We start from the raw sequence: 15,115 nt of genomic DNA, 5'->3' as shown, positions 1-15,115 counted from the left end.
TATATCACATCTTCACAGCAGTTTTTGCTCAATATGTTTCAAATTCACTCTTTATATGTTCATGATGCGCAAATCCTTTCGAGGCAGATATCCTGCTTTAAGCAGGAGGCCGTTTGTGTAAAAAAGGAACGACCATCTCTCAAACGAGAAGGGGCTTAAGAGTTTATCTTTCACGATCTTATAATGCGGTGAATGCAGCCATTCCTCATCTCACAATGAATAGTACTCATACTAAAAAGTACAAAATGAAAGCATGTTTTTCATTATCAACTGCACCACTTAACCAGCCACACTGCTCTGTTTCTATTCTCATTGTAGTCTTTGGGGCGATCGTGGCTCAAGAGTTGGGAGTTCGCCTTGTAATCGGAAGGTTGCCGACATACATCGCCGCTTTACGTCAACTCCGAAGCCCTTTGGAACAGGGCCCTGTGCAGCACTGTTCAGCAAGAGCAGTGAGGTTTCAGTTGTAATGCTGCTTACACTTGTCACATGTTTTTTGCATATGCAATAATGTTGCATATTCCACAGCCCTACCCTGTCTTGACAAGTAAATTTAAGAATCTGTTTAGAACTTATTTATTTTATTTCTCACTTTGAATTTTTTTTTATTGAAACTAAGCTTCTGGCTGATTGGTGTTATTTTAGTCATTATGCAGCCGTATTGTTTGTAAAGTTGGTGAAGCCTGCAGTCGGCTGAAACTGAAGAAGTCACATAGATAAGTGATAAAATGTTTCTACTAAACGCTGGGTCCAGATGAACAGAAATAAATTTCTAGGATCCGATCAGTTTACACTGACTACTACTCCATGGTTGTTTTGTATGTTAACAAGAACAAAATAAGTGAAGTAGACTTAGAGGGCTTGTTCAAAGAGGTTTTCCAACATATGGTTTTAACCAAAAAAGCATGGGTGCTTTTTCCTTAATAAGTGCAAAAAAAGAAAGAAACAGGCAATTGTTAAGAACGCCTTAGGTGAAGCAGTGTTAGATAAACTAACAAAACACTGCTATTAAAAAAACTATTGGCATATAAAAGCTTCCATTAAGCTGAATATTATTTATATTATTGCATACATATGGTTGACAGAAAGTGACCTCTGTAGCTATTTCCCATTGAGGATTGCAAAAGAAACCACAAAAACGAATAAAACCAACTTACTGATTGTTTGTACATGTGCAGAGGAGGCAAAGTGGATATACTGGATAAAGAATGCTGAATATGGAGCTGCCATAATAAAAAATAAAAACTAGTTAGTGTGAGACCTGGTTTTTATTTAACCAGTAAGGAAATTGTGATGCACACTCCACACCAGTTGGAGGCGCTGGTCCTCCAACTTGTCTGTCAGTCTCAAAGAAGAGACGACCAATGACGACCCAGCAGGGAAGTATTGATGTGGTTGTCATCTGTCCAGTGTTTGGTCTTTTTAAAATCGGTATATTCTCTATTGTAACCTTCATTGTAAGCTTGCTTTGGCGTTATATCACACTAGAGTTAGCAAGTGTGTTGGTAGCATTCATTATATTTTCAGTGATAGCTTAGCCTTGTTACTGTAACACCAGCTTGTCTCATGTAGGTGTGTGCAGTGTCTTACCTAAACAGCTAAAACAGTCAGGTTGTTTCAGCCAAAAGTTTCACACATCTCTGTTTCTGTTGTACCAAATGTATTTGTTTAACCTTCGTTTGCATGTGTCTTTCTGCTTCTGTGTGTGCAGGGGTGATCTTTATGAGTGCAGAGACACCATGTTCACAGCCAAGCTAGCTTTGAGCACTCTGAAAAGGATCCACCATGGAGCTTGTTATCGATGTCTTTCTACCTGCTTCATCCAGAAGGAAGGGATACAGGCTGGAGATGGGCCCCCCTCAGACTCCCGTGTGTGGAAGAGAAAGCCTAAGAACCAATCTGCAGTCTGGTCATCAATAAGACTTCTTGAAACACAGCAAAACGGGAGAAGACGGTTCAGTTTATCAGCTGCTACTATAGTAAATTCAGCACCAGTACACGTCCAACCATACCTCCGGCTGATGAGGCTGGACAAACCTATAGGTTTGTACTTATATGAACATCACATTGTTGGGTTGTCGTGTCTTCATTCGCTCACCCCAACCAGTCGCGACAGATAGCCGTCCCTCCCTGTTAAAAGGGAGTTTTTCCTTCCTACTGTGACAAAGCAAGCTCATGTACTCAGGTTTAACTTCAGCAGGTCATTATGACCATGTCTACACATTCATTTTCTGCTATGCAATGATTTTTATCTGTGTCAGTTTAAAAGAAAAATATTGATATCTAGAATATTGCAGAATTTTGACTTTATTCCAAACATGCACTCTTTAAGCCCAGAACGATTTTTAGCAGCATTTTCACCATGTTAACAAAACAGAACAAAACAAGAAGCTATATAACATTAATACAGTCTTCAGAAAACAAATGGCTAAAATAAGCACGTCATCTTTGACCTTGTAGAGCTATTAACTGGCACTAACAGGGAAGCATCTTTGTAAGCATGTAGCCCTAACTCATGATGTAGATAATAATTGTTAAAATTGTTCTTTGAAAGAATCCTACCAAACTGTAAAACTCTTATGTAATTACTGTGTAAGACAATGAGTCTAAAATATCTTGCCCCTGCATTTTTTCAGTGTCACTGCACAGATGCATCTAAAACCAAACCACATTTAAAATGCCACCAGATTAATGTAGCTATTGGCTGCACATTCATCTCTTTGTGGGCTTTGTTTCTGTTCTTATCTTACTTCCTTGTTTAATTCCCTTGAAATTCATTGCCTTTTAATCATAGGGACATGGCTGCTGTACCTCCCCTGTACATGGAGCATTGCTCTGGCTGCTAACCCTGGATGCTTCCCAGATCTGGGCATGCTCACACTGTTTGGTACAGGTGCTCTTCTCATGAGAGGGGCCGGCTGCACCATCAATGACATGTGGGACAAAGACTTCGACAAAAAAGTAAATGAGATTTTCTTACAGCTGACTCCAAACAAAGAACAGGACGTTTTTGCAATAAAGTAAATAAAACCTCCATTTCTAAGCAGACGTTAGACTTACCTGTGTCACTGTCACTCCCCTGCTCAAAGTGTTTCTTTATTTTTCAGCTCTGATAAATTGAAAGTGTTCGTGTTTTTGCGCAGGTGTCCCACACAGCCTCTCGACCAATCGCATCAGGAGAGATTTCTCGAATGCAGGCGCTGGTCTTCCTGGGAGGGCAGCTCTCGCTTGCACTTGGGGTTCTTTTGTGTCTCAACTATTACAGGTACTCAGAATCAATTTTATGTATGAACGTTAATGACATTTTATTAGGAAAATATAAATAGAAGAATAGGAACAGGTATATAGGTTAGATTAAATCCTCCGAGTCATGAGAAAAAAAAATCAGTGCAACAGTTGAACTGGATCACAATATTACTACAGTGTGTTAATTTTCATAGTGTAACTAAAAGTAATTATTTATTCAGTTTAAACTGTGAGTACATGGTAGCTGTTCCTTTATATTTAAGAAATGCAGTTTAAGGATTGCAGTTTACTGATGTTTTTCTTTGAGGTGAACATGAGATTAATGTGTCCTATGTTACAGTAGGGACCTTGATTGACTGTGACCTCGTGTTGTTTTGTCTTTCATAAATAGGATAAGGAGGATGACATCAAAGTAGGAGTCAAATCTACTGCACTGAGGTTCCAGGAGCAAACCAAACCCTGGCTGAGTGGCTTCGTTGTGGCCATGATGTCTGGACTGGTATTAGCTGGGGTCAATGCTGAACAGACTCTCCCTTACTATGCTGTACTCACCGGTGTAGCAATGCACCTGACAAACCAGGTGAGGATCATGGTCAACTTTAATACAACATTTAAATGAGAAACATGCACAGATTCATGTGTTTTAAGATTAGGTTTTCCATCGAAGTATATTTATTTTCTTCTCTCGTAGATTTACACATTAGACATCAACAAACCAGAAGACTGCTGGAAAAAGTTTGTTTCAAACAGAAACCTTGGACTGTTGTTGTTTTTAGGTATTGTTGTCGGGAATTTGTGGAAAGAATAAAGACAGACTCTGAAGAAATGAACAAGCCTTCATATAATTAGAGACGATGTTTTATTACATTTGTGTGTTTTGTTTTTTATGAGAAGCACTCTTTTAACAACTTATGTATTTTCAAAAATGCCAGCAAATCTAAATTGAAATTGCTGCAATAACTTTGACCACCAGGGAGCAGTATGATATGTGTCAGAAACCACTTCCAGTTATTAATTATAGGACTTTGGTGAGAGTCGGCATGTAGATCTGCAGACTTTACTGGTTTTTATAGTGCTTTTGCAACATGAGACTGCTCTCACCCATGATGTTTCAGTACTCTAAAACTTTTAAACAAATTTGAAAGAGAATTCATTTACGTCCAGTGAAAAACTAAGTACATCTTCCAATATAGAAGGTATGTTTAGTTGCAATAACTTAATCATTTTCTCTATGAGTTTATCAGTTCCTTACATTGTTGTAGAGGAATTTCGGCCCACTCTTCTTTAGTGTTGCTTCAGCTCGATATTTGCAGGCATTTGTTTATGCAAAAGTTTCTTAAGGTCCCACCACAGCAATTCAATCAGGTTGAGGACTGGACTTTAACCAGTCAATTGCAACACTTTGATGTGTTTCTTTTTTTAGCCATTCTGTTGTAGATTTGCAGGTGTGCTTGGGATCATTGTCCTGTTGTACAACCCACTTTTGGCAAAACTTTAGCTGTCACACAGATGGCCTCACATTTGACTCTAAAGTACTTCAGTATACAGAAGAGTTGAAGGTCGACTCAGTGAATATAAGGTGTCCAGGTCCTCGGCATCCTGTGTTTTGGTTTTTGCCAAACGTAGTTCTGTGCATTATGGCCATGTTGGGTTTTTTTTTTTGGTTTTTTTTCTTGTGTGTCATTCAGTTGAAACTTGGCAAACCTAAACTGCTGCTTTCTTTTTAGAAAGAGATTTTTCTTCTGGCAAACAAGCCACAACTGTTCAGTCAAAATTGTACTGCCATGAGAGTCTGAGATGTAGCCCATATTACATCTGAATGCTCCGACCCAGAAACCGCTGAAACAACCGCTTTCATAGAGGTGATCACATTTGCTTTTGCTTTTGTTTTTTGATTAACAGCATGTGGCTGCTACTTACCCTCTTAATTCATATAGAAGAGGTAGGGGTGTAATTAGAGTTTTATAATTGCATCTGAAACGTAGAAAGTGTTATAATCTAAGCCCAGTTATATGTTATGTTCCTGAAGCCAAAGTCAACGTTCTTTTTGCTTTAATAATATATCTTTGTTTGACTACTGTTCTAGTGAATTGAGGTTTAAAACGATAAAGTGCAGGATTATATTAACAAGTGGAAAAAGACCTATGTATGTTTTGGATAAAAGTCTCAAACCAGACGAATTTCTAAATTCTACCGCTATAACAATGCAGGTAACAATCATTTGAGTGTTTATCCAGTTTACAAAAGTGTAGATTTTTCTCTGTGTCGGTGTAATATTTGGGAGAAGGTTCCTGTGAATATGATGGTCTGCTTTCACTGTTGCTGCCCAGGTGAAAAACCCCACAAAGTGTCCTAAATGTAAACCGTGCCACCACAGTGAAAAACCAAAGCACATGAGCAGTGGGAAGTGTTTGTGCCTTGCATAAACTAGTCTACGCAGCCATGAAGCTGTTGTGGCGTTCCAGCGACGAGCAAACTGTGACATGCATATCGATGCCTCAGTGGTCCAGAAGTCCCCATCGGATAGTCCGCTCCATTTGGAGAAATAGTCCCCAGATGAATCTTCCCAAAAGCCAAACCCTGCTGCGTTATTGAGGCATTCGCTGATCTTCCAGTGAGAGTAATACTGTATTCTTAAAACCAGTCCAAGACACCAGGTCGACAGGATGCCATAGAGGATGCCAGGGTTGAAATCATGGATAAGATGTTTCAGAAAAAAGACAAGATAAAATCTAACCCACTCTAGCATTAACACTTGCATCAGCTTTAGGAAAACTACACCAGGAGGACTGGGTGGCGAGGTGAGGTTGATCCCCTCCATTAGAGTAATGAATTGTCCATAGGAACCCAAAGGACCACCAAGCAGTGTGGTAAAATTGAGGATGTAGCTGATAAGAGGGAGAAGCGTGACACAAGTCTGCCTTTTGGATGGTGTCAGTACGACTCGTTTCTCCTGAAGGTCCAAAGACACAGAGGTGATTCTCTGGGTGAGCAGCATCAAAGTGGACACTGCCAAGAACAGTCTGAAAGTGAAAGAGATATTGCTGTGATTAAATAGGATATCTGTATACATATAATGTTTTTACTTTAGATGTAAAAACATTATGTCTAACTTAGGCTAAGAGTTCATCTATAATGGTGAAGAAATGGCCTCTGACATTCATATCAGAGTCTTTTTAGTACATTAGCTGTTCTAGAGCTGTGATCACACAAAGTTGATTCTTGGAAACGGCATCTGAAAGGTTAGGCAACAACATAACAATTCTTGGAAACGAAACAAAGTCAACAGGCTGCTAAAACCACGTGATGTGGTTGAATGCTTCAAGCAACAGAGATTGTTTTATTGAAAAACACATGGTCGTTTTGAGTTTGACATATTTCATAAAAGTGTGATTAGGAACATTTTTGCCACTGTGTTTACAACCCTGTACGCGTTTGAAAACTGAAGGGACTGTGCTGTGTTCTAATCCTATCAAAGATCAGAACATAGCTTATATAACTGAGCAAGATAAATTGCTCAGGAGTTTCACCTCATCTCCCAACCGTTGTGGCAGACATCTGTCCCTCCCTGGAGGCTTCTTCCTGTTAAAAGGGAGGGTTACCTTCCCACCATCACCAAGTGCTTTGCCCATAGGGTATCATCTGATTGTTGTGATTTTCTCTCTAATACTGTAGGGTCATTGCCTTACAACTTAAAGACCTCACTTTTGTGATTTGGTACTAAATTCAAATGACGATTTTATGTTCTACATTGTTATATTTCTAATTTCATGATGCAAATGTGTTCTTTCTTATGTAAATATGATCTTTCTTAAAAAAGCTGTTGTCTCTGTTGTTCTAAACCTAGTAGATACTATTAAGCATTAGTGATACCTTTGAAGGTAATCGATGCCTGGATACCATCACGGATACTTGATTTTGAAATATGTGCTAAGCATGAACTGCACCTTCTTAAAGTATCCAAAAATGTACTGCTCTGGTCACAGGTCCTCATTCTTTTTAAAGGTGCCAACTTTCTGTAACTTGTTATAGAAGAGAGAGGGGTTTTAAATATTTTTTTAAAATAAATACCATAGAGATACCATACAAATCACTGCATGCTGCATTATTTATATTTTATACAACATCCTAACTCTGAACAGGCTTGATTCATACATCTGTACACCCTAGAGAATATTCACTTACGAAAGGTTCGGAGGATATAGCATGAAAACTGTCCCATATGTTTATGTAATTTGTAATGGCAGAGTGAAATCAAGTTAATACCTGATGCTGACTCGTTCGTGCAGGTAGTATTCCCTGTACTGTATAAGTAGGTGCCAGAAGGTTTGCCACAACATCTGCATAACAAATGCCCAGGTGTGGATACAGCTGTGATCCACACAGCACACGAGTAGAACAAAGGCAAGTGTGGAGGTGAACAGGAGGGTGCTGTAGATGCCCATCGTGAAGACTGCCAGGACACTACCTCCAGCAGAAACAAACAGGTACCTATAGAGGGGAAATCATGCTGAAGGTTCTCAGTCATCCAGGTCATTGTAGTCTAAGGAGCTTTAAGTTGTTTGAATACGTTTCACCTCTCATCTGAGAAACTTATTCATTTTTAGAGTCAAATGGTGGAGCTTCCCAGATTTAAACCCTAATCTGCCTAATCACATGAAGCCAAGATGTGAAAACGGGTGTGGGTCACAATCAGCCAAAGTTTTTGACCTCAGGAAAGGGTGTGGCTACATTTTACAATGAGCTCACCTGAAACTTTGGCTGATTGTGCAAAGGATCATAAGGGGTCCATTGTCCCTCTTGGGGGGGACACTCCCACAGGGCTTAAATATGGTACTCCACCATTTGAACCGAGAACTGAAGAAGCTTCTCGGATGAAACATCCTCAAGCAACTTAAAGAAGTTCAGACACTTTTCTTTACAAGTTCCTTAGACCATCCTGAATACTAAAACTACAATGATTGGCCAGTTAATCAGTGTTTTTTTTGTTTAGTAAATACCAAATAATTTATTTCAGGTGGCAGCTTCTCTAGTTTGATGATACAGTTTTTCTTTTGACATGCAATGTATCACTATAAGCTAAATTTCTTTCAGCTGATGATGTCAAAAATTTAATGTCCTTTTGTAACATTTTCTCACCTTAAACCAAAAACATAACAAATAAAATGGCTAAAGAGTAAGATTTGTGTGTATGAGTGTATATATCTATATATATAGATAGATACACACACACACACACACACACTGATTCATATAGTTAAAAAAACACCAAATGATATGTTTACTCAAATATGTGATCCATTTGATAGTATTTACAATCCAGATGTTACAGTGTTTGTATATGTAAACCCGGATAAGTTCAATACACTTAAATCGTTTGAGGAAACCGATTCCCTTCAAATGATTTGAGTAATCAACCCAAAACAAAAAATTAACTGATTTAGTCAAGTAAACTTAAAAGTAAAATTGTCACAATTTACTATATTGAGTCATCGCTACCTAAAGTGTTTAAGTATTCAATATTTCAAAAATAATTTGTTTAAGTACAGTTAACTTAATATTAATAGAAAAAACTAAATTGTTTAAGTGGTGCTAATATTACAAAACTCACTTTTTTGCGTAGTGTTTAATTAAAAGCGTCTTTTAATTAAATGTATTATTATTACTAAAACTTAATATGTCAAGGCAAACACACTCAAAACCAAAGACCACTAAAGTGTTTTTTGTTTTTGTTTTCTACTTTATTTATAACAAAACAAGACTTTTGTTTTCCTTTGAACAGTATTCCAATTTTTACACATGGCGCTTCTTAGAAGACATTTCTTTCAGAAACAAACACAATATTTCAGTTGTTCCTAGCCACTTTTTGACAAGAATTTATTTGTGGTCTCTGAGGTAGTTTTTTTTGAACAGTAAGTTTTTTGTTTGCACAATTGGACTTCCAATAAAACATTTTCTTTAAAACAATCCTTTTAAACGGATAAAACTGTGTATCACAAGTAAAGAACTTTGGTGCGACACTCTGGGTAACAAGTTGTAACAGTAAAACTTGTTTTCACAAATATTTTAACTTGGAAAAATAAAAACTATGGAATAAGGAATGGCCCCAGCGAGACAATGAAATTAAAGGAATAGTTCACTGATTTTACATAATAAGATATGTTCTTACCTTAGCTTTGACGAGTTGATGTGTACCAGTCTTGTCTTTGTGCGTGCCCTCAGTCATGCAAATGGAGCAAAGCCTCTCCCATATATTCCAAATACCTCCACTTTTTGCTCCTTTTCGAAGCTACCGAGCTCCCCCATGTTTTCCCTATTTATGTAAAATTACATGAAAAGTGACACTCTCCAAGTTTAGTTTAACTAAATTTAACGTGTGGATTTTCTAAGCCGATAAGAAGGGGTACTATATTACAAGGTGTAATAACACTGTAGGAGCACTTCTTCATCCCCCCAGTAACTCAGTCTATGCTCCAGAGTGCACTAGGGTTACTGCGCGCTTGTAATATAGTGCCTCTTTTTATCGGCTTAAAAAATCTATACATTAAATTTAGTGAATCTAAACTTAGATAGTGTAACCTTTCATGTAATTTTACATAAATAGGGAAAACGTGGAGGAGCTCGGTAGCTGCTAAAAGGAGCAAAAAGTGGAGGTAGTTGGAATATATGGGAGAGCCTTTCTCTCGCACAAAGACAAGACAGGTATGCATCAACTCTTCAAAGCTAAGGTAAGAACATATCTCAGTATGTAAAATCAGTGAACTACTCCTTTAAGCCCTGGTTTTGCCATCCACTAAAAACAAAAAAAGACAATTACAAACACAATAATGACTTCCTGAACTTGAGAAAAAGCTGCTCAATGAAGAGTGAACATTCAGTGTATCTATGCACACATTGAAAGCTCATTTTTTAGCCTTTGGAGTTTTGGAGGAGGATCGTTTCATCCCAGATTCAGCATAATCTGCTGGATAAACAGGAATGTATTCTTCATGCACTTTGGGTACTCCAAGTGGAGTGCACAAGTCAGTCCAAACAGGAGACACATTGCCAAAGGAAGACTGCAGATGGAATCCATTACCACATTGCCCTCTAGAAGGATCCCCAGCTGGCAGGGGTTCAGTTCTTGCTCTGGACTTCCGTTTTCACCATTGAAGATGATTCCTATTGGGATTTCAAGGTCACCATCAGCAGCATTCTACAGAGGGGGGGGGGGGGGGGGGGGAACTGTGAGTTAACCTGTTGGTGGAGAGTAACACAAGTATAAAAGGTCAAAGTATTGTATTTCTATAAATGTTGTTTATTATTTAAGTACAAGTTAATTGTTCAAATAAAATAAAATAAAAACAGGAAAATGTGGGGAATCTGTAAGGCTTATTGTCATCATACAACTGTATAATGAAGTTTGTCCTCTGCATTTGACCCATTCTTCAATGTTGATAAGGCAGCAACCCGTAAAGAGAATGGCGCTGCAGCGGCGCACATGTTAATAAAGTAAACTTTACGAGAGGCCGTACAGGTGCAGAGGAGCGGTGTTCAGCCCCTCGAGCCTCAGCGAGGGGCTGAGTGTCAGAGCTCGGCTGTGCAGAGAATAATGACAGGTTTATTTGTCCGTGTGAACGGCTGGAGGTGCCCGGCCGTGCTCTGGTCCTCCTCCTCTGACCGGGGCCGGAGTCCGGACCCGGGCTAACCCTGAACACGGTTTGGATGTGCTCACATCACACAATGGAACCGCGCGGTTTGGATGGACGAGGAAGATGCTAGAACCATTACGCATGAGCAGGGGTTAAGGCTGTGAGGGTTACAGCCTTAAAACATTTATAATAAATAATTTTCACTACTTTGCGGATTTCACTTATTGCGGGTTGTTTTTGGGACGTAACCCCCGCGGTAAACGAGGGTTCACTGTAGATTGAATTAGCGTGCACATTTGCGTAATGTAACATGCAACTATTTTTGCTTAAAGTTGAAATAAAAAGATTTAACTCACCAGTGTGCGTGGAGGTTTGAGGAAAAGTACTCCCTATCGACTGTAGACTGAAACAAACATGTCCAATCCCAGGCAAAACCACCAAAAACGACTTGTCTTAATTTTTCCTGACAAACAAGTCCAGACGTCTCTTCGGTTCCAGTGCCGGAAAAATATGGGAGGGGCAACAAAAACTTAAAAATAGTGAAAGTGCTTTCAACTAAACATGATCAGTAAACATCAAATTTACTTTTATTATTTGAGTGTTGAGTTTAAAACTTATTCTCTTATAAAAAATTGAACTTAAACTATTTATTAGAATAAACTTAAAATAGAAAGGACCATGTTAAATGTATTCATTTTAGTGCATCACATGCAAAACAATATAGGTTAAGTGCAAAAAGCTTCCACCAATGAGTTCTGTCTGACACAGTTATATGATTTTAGTTTTACAAAGAAAATTAATTACCATCAGTGATTATAGCTAAACCATTTGAATGCAAATAACTTTTGGGATTACAGTGTAGTACAGATCATTGTATGATGCAATCAATCAGTGGACTCATAGGCCATAATTATACTGTACATACCTGTATGTCAAGGATAGATGCCCCCGTTTTGCAAGAAAATAAAATAAGAAAGCAAATGGAAGTGAAAGACATTGATACATTAAAAAACGATGTTGCTCCCACGACCAGCCGATCGAGCCCATGTCTGCATTTCAGGCTGAATACCACAGTTGAACTCAGGCAAGCACAGTAGAGATTTGATGCTGCTGCTATCAAACGTAGGTAAAATATTTGTTTTATCTGTGGTTCCTATTGCAGTTTTATAGTGGTCATTTCTTTTGTCTGGCCTTATCAGTGCTGATTGTCTGTACAAACAGTACTGACATTTGTATGGTTTTGTAACTGTTTGTCTGAGAAAGCTTGTCCTTACATATTTCTGCAACTGTAGCAACCAAAAGAAAAAAGAAATGTCTTTTTATTTTGCAAATTAAACACTGACTGTTCATCCTTACTTTGTTTGGATAAGGTTTCTACTCTACCTTGACCTTCAGCAGTTTCTATAGGCTTGAATCAAATATACTTTTTATATAAACTCATACACTCCTGTATATGAAAGATAAAAATGAGGTGTGGTGGTGTATTTGTGTGACGGTGTAGAAAACACGAATGAGTTTAAACAAAGCAGGAGGCTAAAAGGTTAAAGATAAAATGAGGGGTCAAACACAGTCACGTGGGCGTGTGACATTTGTACCCCAGCAGTCAACAGCAAACTTTTGGAATTTACTCTAAAATAAACATCCAGCGAAGAAGAAACTCTGAAGGTCAAGAGATTTGTCATTATGAGATTTCCTCAATTGACAATAGATTGACAATATTATTTTTTTATTAGTTTCTAATCATTTCTAAGCTGAGCTTCGGTTGTAACCAAAGAAAATGTGACTTTTAATACTTTTTTAATGTTTCTGTGGCTTCAGGGTTATTGCTGTTACAGTCAGAACCAGTTTGTTTCAGAAAAATAAGAATATATTATATAAAATATAAAACATATATGGAGTGCTGTAGAGATGTGGAAATTTCTATGGGGTAAATGAGTGAGAATGGATTCAGTCATAGAGGAGTAAAAGTACACCACTTCTGACGTATGCAGGTTGAATTTCTCCAGTAGCTACAGGACATGGATCCTCCGATGTGTGGGGTTTTTTTTGTTGCCTTTTTTTTTGGACAGACATTTAGCTTCCACTTTAAGTCGTGGGAGAAAGACTCGTCAATGTCCACTGGGCAGGCAGGATGATGGGGCAGGGTTCCTCCTGAAGTCCAAAATCATCTCCACTGTTTTGACAGCAGCATCCAGGCTGTTGCCTCCCCACCGTGTTGCCAAATTGGCAATTTCAGCCCAAAGGATCAACATCTGAGATGAGCTCAATGAGAATTCGTATTAAAGTTTGACATTGGTGACTGAACACATTTTTCCTACCAACTGATCCTCTTGAAGAACTCGCTCCTAATTCAACAGTCGGAATCTGCATCATTCAAGATCTTGTATTTGTCACGTGCATACTAGTACACAAGTATAACACTCAGTGAAATGTGTCCTGATACGCTCCTCGACTGTGCAAAAATAGAGAGAAAAAACATTATATACAGTAAGTAAGTAAATATATACAAAGAGGCCATTGTGTGCAGTAAGTGAGTGAATTATATACATTAAGTACATTAAATAAAATAAAACAATCTGTTCAAAATTTGGGAATGTACATTGTGTAAGTGGGGTCAAAACTAATCTGGGATTCCCTTAACTATCATAACTTCCATAGTATATTAGCAGTTCCATTTAATATCATTTAACTTTACTGTTGATTGTTTTTGCAACAGAGAGAGAGAGAGAAAAAATTACAAAGACCAGTCAGGAAAAGAAAAGAGTAGAAAATTATGCCATGAATTGTAATGTTACACCAAAGAGCACATCCTTCTCCTGTGAGCATCATTTTAAGTATATGAACAGATTCCTTTTTGCTTCAGGTATCAGAGAGACAGATCTGTGACCTGTAATGTCATCTCAGTGAGTCTATCTGATGATAAAGACAAAACAAACAAAAAAACAATTAGTCCCATGAGTAAGACCCACACTATGCAAATATTGCTTCAGTGACACTATTGTTGAGTGTTTGTCCTCACAAGCATCAGAGAGAGGAGACCAGAAAGCATTTTCACTCGTGAGGTTTGGTGTTTGGTTTCTAAGGGGTTGCATTATTAACAGGATGATGCATCATTAAAGAGCTCCCGCAGTAAGCATTTCAATGATTATGAGGCTCACTATTACACAACACAGGTCATGTGGATCACAATGACTTAGATATAATAAATATAGCATTGGTTTGTTACTATTGGTGTTTTTTTTGAATCATTGGCTCTGTAGTGGTATTTCATATGGTACAAATGTCTCAAATGTTCAAGGTGAGGTGACCTTTAGACATCTAGAAATTTTTTAATTAAACTGCTACTTGTCCTGGCAGACATCCTCCCCTTTCTTTTCCTCAGTCAAGTCGGTCCCGTATCTAACAAGTGAAAATAAAAAATAAAATAAACAATAAAAGATGAATCAAATAGATCATTACGGCAAGGCTGGGATGGTCCATTTGGTAAAGTAAATCCGTTGGGCATCTTTCTTCGCCTTTAGACAATAATTCTAAAAGAACCAAACGGGACAGGCAAAAAATAAAAAATAAATAAAAATAGATTTCTGGTGTTTGGTAGTAACTGCTGTTGTGAGTTGGTGCTTTTATTCAGTGACTCATATTAAGCTGGGATGATATTCATACTACTAGTTAAGGTACAAAAAAGAAACAGTAATTTAGAGTTCAGGGTTAGGGTTGGGGAGTTTAGCAGTGCAGCTGTCAGGACTGTTGCCTCGAGGCAAGAAGGCTTGAAACTGAATTTAACAAGTTCCCTTTCAGAATTGGCTGTAGTTGTGGGTGTGAGACTTTGTGCCTGTCTGGTATTTGGTGGGAGTTTTTATGGCGTGTGATATCCCTGTGATATCCTGCCAACCTGCGTAGACTGAACCTGCATCTTTCTTAGAAAGGGCTGGCACAAGCTCACATATAAACTGCTCAGCATTAATAAACTATGATTCACCATCAAGTTGCTACTTGATGAAAGCTAATACATCCTGTGACTATGAAACAGTGGTGTTTAATTCTTTTGAAATTTTAGAGGTCTAGAAAGTTATTTAGCAAAAATACATTATGCACAACTGATAACTGTTGTTATCGTTTTAAGATTATTCGATCAATTTTTAATCAGATGTTTGTAAATCTGAGTTTCTGCCAAATGTTTTTTCACTAGATCTTCACTGAGCCTTGTAGTGAAACTCAATTCAGTGGGAGCTTAGCAG

At 38.1% G+C, this 15,115-nt stretch overlaps 2 protein-coding genes across 6 annotated transcripts; one reads left to right on the top strand and one right to left on the bottom strand.

Annotated features, from left to right (window-relative positions):
• The first annotated feature begins 471 nt into the window (after window positions 1–471).
• Window positions 472–7,343, top strand: LOC147317778 (4-hydroxybenzoate polyprenyltransferase, mitochondrial-like). 4 transcript variants are annotated; one of them, XM_086315099.1, is made up of 5 exons: window positions 1,712–2,043; window positions 2,795–2,961; window positions 3,144–3,265; window positions 3,638–3,826; window positions 3,938–7,343. In XM_086315099.1, the coding sequence occupies exons 1-4, from the start codon at window positions 1,740–1,742 to the stop codon at window positions 3,660–3,662; spliced, it is 618 nt and encodes a 205-aa protein (XP_086171225.1). In that variant the 5' UTR covers window positions 1,712–1,739; the 3' UTR covers window positions 3,663–3,826; window positions 3,938–7,343. The 4 variants fall into 4 exon arrangements, with proteins under 4 accessions (XP_086171222.1, XP_086171224.1, XP_086171221.1 ...); XM_086315096.1 differs by lacking the exons at window positions 3,638–3,826; window positions 3,938–7,343 and adding an exon at window positions 472–1,431 and having other exon boundaries at window positions 3,144–3,419; XM_086315098.1 differs by lacking the exons at window positions 3,638–3,826; window positions 3,938–7,343 and adding an exon at window positions 472–1,457 and having other exon boundaries at window positions 3,144–3,419.
• On the bottom strand, window positions 4,051–12,025 carry LOC147317777 (membrane-bound ghrelin O-acyltransferase mboat4-like). 2 transcript variants are annotated; one of them, XM_086315094.1, is made up of 3 exons: window positions 11,803–12,025; window positions 7,513–7,737; window positions 4,051–6,269 (listed from the first exon to the last, which is right to left on the bottom strand). In XM_086315094.1, the coding sequence occupies exons 1-3, from the start codon at window positions 11,922–11,924 to the stop codon at window positions 5,321–5,323; spliced, it is 1,296 nt and encodes a 431-aa protein (XP_086171220.1). In that variant the 5' UTR covers window positions 11,925–12,025; the 3' UTR covers window positions 4,051–5,320. The 2 variants fall into 2 exon arrangements, 1 of the variants encoding a protein (XP_086171220.1); XR_015131880.1 differs by lacking the exons at window positions 4,051–6,269; window positions 7,513–7,737 and adding exons at window positions 8,988–10,482; window positions 11,234–11,363 and having other exon boundaries at window positions 11,803–11,933.
• Window positions 12,026–15,115: the final 3,090 nt, after the last annotated feature.

Source organism: Aulonocara sp. 'chitande type north' Nkhata Bay, linkage group LG12, assembly GCF_057382095.1.
Source record: "Aulonocara sp. 'chitande type north' Nkhata Bay isolate Kocher_YH1m ecotype deep benthic linkage group LG12, A_spYH_male_GT1.1, whole genome shotgun sequence".
NCBI classification, from domain to species: domain Eukaryota; kingdom Metazoa; phylum Chordata; class Actinopteri; order Cichliformes; family Cichlidae; genus Aulonocara; species Aulonocara sp. 'chitande type north' Nkhata Bay.
This window is presented reverse-complemented; position numbering and strand designations above follow the sequence as displayed.

What these genes read in the sequence shown, in the direction of transcription:
- LOC147317778 (XM_086315095.1), top strand. Translation starts at nt 1,659, where the DNA reads ATGTATTTGTTTAACCTTCGTTTGCATGTGTCTTTCTGCTTCTGTGTG. An exon ending in GAGGCTGGACAAACCTATAG is followed by an intron (nt 2,044 to 2,794) that starts GTTTGTACTTAT and finishes TTTTAATCATAG; the next exon opens with GGACATGGCTGCTGTACCTC. An exon ending in ACAAAGACTTCGACAAAAAA is followed by an intron (nt 2,962 to 3,143) that starts GTAAATGAGATT and finishes GTTTTTGCGCAG; the next exon opens with GTGTCCCACACAGCCTCTCG.
- LOC147317777 (XM_086315094.1), bottom strand. Translation starts at nt 11,924, where the DNA reads ATGGGCTCGATCGGCTGGTCGTGGGAGCAACATCGTTTTTTAATGTAT. An exon ending in CATCTATCCTTGACATACAG is followed by an intron (nt 7,738 to 11,802) that starts GTATGTACAGTA and finishes TCCCCTCTATAG; the next exon opens with GTACCTGTTTGTTTCTGCTG. An exon ending in CACGAACGAGTCAGCATCAG is followed by an intron (nt 6,270 to 7,512) that starts GTATTAACTTGA and finishes TTTCACTTTCAG; the next exon opens with ACTGTTCTTGGCAGTGTCCA.